Below are 3,412 nucleotides of genomic sequence, written 5' to 3' on the forward strand. Positions count from 1 at the left end.
TCCCACCATGTCCCCGTGTCCCACCGTGTCCTCATGTCCCACAATGTCCCCAAGTGCCCCATATCCATGTCGCTGTGTCCCATACCTATGTCCCACCGTGTCCCATCTTGACCCTGTGTGCCCCATATCTATGTCCCACCACATCTCCCTGTCGCCACCCACTGCTGCCCCATCCACATCCCTGATGTCCCTGTCCCTTCGTGTCCCCAGACGCCGCTGCCACCACCATGGACCTCCTGTTTGGGCGCCGGAAGACGCCGGAGGAGCTGCTGCGGCAGAACCAGCGGGCGCTGACCCGCGCCATGCGGGAGCTGGACCGCGAGCGCCAGAAGCTCGAGGCGCAGGAGAAGAAGATCATCGTGGACATCAAGAAGATGGCCAAGCAGGGACAGATGGTGAGGGGATGTCACCGGGGACACACACGGAGGGGATGTGGGGACATAGGGGGGATGTGGAGACACGAAGGGGATATGGGGACACAAGGGGCACCGGGGGTCATGGAGGGGATCAGGGCACTTGGTGGGGTTAAAGAGGGCTCCAAGGGACCATGGGGGGACCTGGAGGGATTCAAGGCACTTGGTGGGAACCAGGGAATGAAGAGGGCTCTAGGAGACCTTGGTGGGGACCATGATGGGACATAGGGACACCGAGGGGACATGGGGACGTGGAGGGGATCAGGGCACTTGGTGGGAACCAGGGAATGAAGAGGGCTCTAGGAGACCTTGGTAGGGACCATGATGGGACATAGGGACACCCAGGGGACATGGGGACATAGAGGGGACATGGGGACGTGGAGGGGATCAGGGCACTTGGTGGGGACCAGGAGATGAAGAGGGCTTCAAGGGACTGTGATGAGGACCGGGGGACTGTGGTGGGGACATGGGGACATGGAGGGCACCAGGGGACTCAAGAGGGGACGTGGGGACATGGAGGGGATCAAGGCACTTGGTGGGGATCACGGGGTGAGGAGGGCTCTAAGGGACCATAATGGAGACCATGGTGGGACATGGAGGGGACCAAGGGACTGAGGTGAGAACTAAGGGACCATGAGGGGGACATGGAAGGGCCCAGGGCAGTTGCTGGGGGCCAGGGGATGAAGAGGGCTCCAGGGGACCGTGGTGGGGACATGGAGGGAACCAAGGGACTGTGGTGGGGACATGGGGACACGGAGGGATCCAGGTCTCTTGGAGGGGACGATGGTGGAGACATGGAGGGAATAAGGGTACCTGAGGGGACCTGGGAGGACAGTGGTGGGACTTGGGTGCCACAATGGTGACCTGGGGACCATGGAGTGGGACACCAAGGACTGTGGTGGGATGAGGGGACACACGGGTGCTTGGAGAGGACATGAGGACGTGGTGAAGTCCCCAAGTGACCATGGTGGGTACAAGGTGACCAGGAGCCTCTTGAGATGGTGATGAGGTCTATGGTGGACCCTGAGGGCCATAGAGTGGTCTCTGGGGGACACAGAGGGGTCCCTGGAGACCTCTTGGGGGACCTGGTGACCACTCAGTGTCCCCTCCCCGATTGCCCTCAGGACGCGGTGAAGATCATGGCCAAGGACCTGGTGCGGACACGGCGCTACGTCAAAAAGTTCATCACTATGAGGGCCAACGTCCAGGCCGTGTCCCTCAAGATCCAGACCCTCAAGTCCAACAACTCCATGGCCCAGGCCATGAAAGGTGTCACCAAGGCCATGGCCACCATGAACCGACAGGTGGGCCCCCAAAGTTTTAGTTCTATGGGGATGTCCCCAAGGCTGTCACCACCATCACTGGTGGCCATGGAAGTGTCCCTTTGGCCGTGGCCACCATGAGAGCCCCCCAAGGCTGTGGCCACCTGAGGTTGCCTGTGAAGATGTCCCCAAGGCCATGGCTACTTCAAGGGGACATCCCTGAGATCATGGCTACCATGAACCGGCAGATGGGTGCCCCTGGGGATGTCCCCAAAGTTGTAGCTCTGTGGGGGTGTCCCTATGGCTGTGACCATCATCATTGGTGGCCATGGACGTGTCCCCTTGACTGTGGCCACCATAAGACCCCCAAGGCCATGGCCACCATGAACTGGCAGGTGGGTGCCCCTGGGGATGTCCCCAAAGTTGGAGCTCCATGGGGATGTCCCCAAGGCTGTCACCATCATCACTGGTGGCCATGGCCGTGTCTCCTTGGCCATGGCCAACATGAGGTCCCCAAGGCTGTGGCTGTGACATCCCAAAGGCCGTGGCCACCGTGTGCTGCCCCAGAGGAGAACCCCAAGGCTGTGGCCACCTGAGGTTGCCCCTGAAGGTGTCCCCAAGGCCATGTGGCCGTGGGGACATCCCTGTGTGTCCCCCCCTCAGCTGAAGCTGCCCCAGATCCAGAAGATCATGATGGAGTTTGAGAAGCAGGCGGAGATCATGGACATGAAGGAGGAGCTGATGAACGATGCCATCGATGACGCCATGGGGGACGAGGACGATGAGGAGGAGAGGTTGGGGACATGAGGATGGGGATGAAAACATTGGGGTGGAGGACGTGAGGGGACAGAGATGTGGGGATGTTGGGGACATGGAGATGGGGACATGGGGCATTATGGGGATGGAGGATATGGGGCTGGGGACATTGGGGTCATAGGGGACAGGGGACATGGCGCACAGAGACATAGGGGACATGGAGGGCACATGGGGGGATGTATGGACAAGGGGGACAGGGCCATTGAGGACATGGGATACAGAGCCAAGGGGCACAGGGACATAGGGGACATGGAAGGGACATGGGAACATGGGTGAAAGGGACATGGGGACATAGGGGTCATGGAGACAGGGACATGGGGGAGCAGGGACATGGAGGGAACATGGGGACATTGGAGTCATGGGGACACAGGGCATAGGGCCATGGGAGTCATTTGGGTCATGGGGACAGGGATTTGGGGGACAGGGACGTGGGGGCACGGGGAACATGGGGGACAAGGACATGGAGAAACTGGGGCCATTGGGGTCATGGAGGTAGGGACACAGGGACATAGGGGACATGGAGGGGACATGGGGACACAGGCGATAGGGACATGGGGGACATGGGGGGCCAGGGACATGAGGACATTGGTGTCATGGGGGACAGAGCCATGGAGGGACGTGGAGGGGACATGGAGGACATGGAGACATGGGGGGACAGGGACATGGGGACGTTTGGGTCATGGAAACAAGGATTTGGGTGACATGGGGGACATGACATTGGCATCATGGGGGATGGGGAAGACGTGGGGACAGGGACATGGGGACATGGAGAGGACGTGGGGGACAGGGGAATGGGGACACTGGGGTCATGGGGGACAGGGCCATGGGAACATGGGGCAGAGGGACATAGGGGACATGTAAGGGACATGAGGACATGGAGACAGGGACATAGAGGACATGGGGACATTGGGGTCACGGAGA

The 3,412-nt window shown here is 60.5% G+C and overlaps 1 protein-coding gene across 1 annotated transcript; it reads left to right on the forward strand.

Annotated features, from left to right (window-relative positions):
- Positions 1–227: 227 nt before the first annotated feature.
- Positions 228–2,469, forward strand: CHMP2A (charged multivesicular body protein 2A; the record flags this gene model as incomplete). The annotated part of the gene is made up of 3 exons (XM_010179116.1): positions 228–395; positions 1,538–1,717; positions 2,339–2,469. Coding segments are annotated over exons 1-3 (479 nt in total), but the record flags the coding sequence as incomplete, so codon positions are not given.
- Positions 2,470–3,412: the final 943 nt, after the last annotated feature.

Source organism: Mesitornis unicolor, unplaced genomic scaffold, assembly GCF_000695765.1.
Source record: "Mesitornis unicolor isolate BGI_N332 unplaced genomic scaffold, ASM69576v1 scaffold18372, whole genome shotgun sequence".
NCBI lineage: Eukaryota > Metazoa > Chordata > Aves > Mesitornithiformes > Mesitornithidae > Mesitornis > Mesitornis unicolor.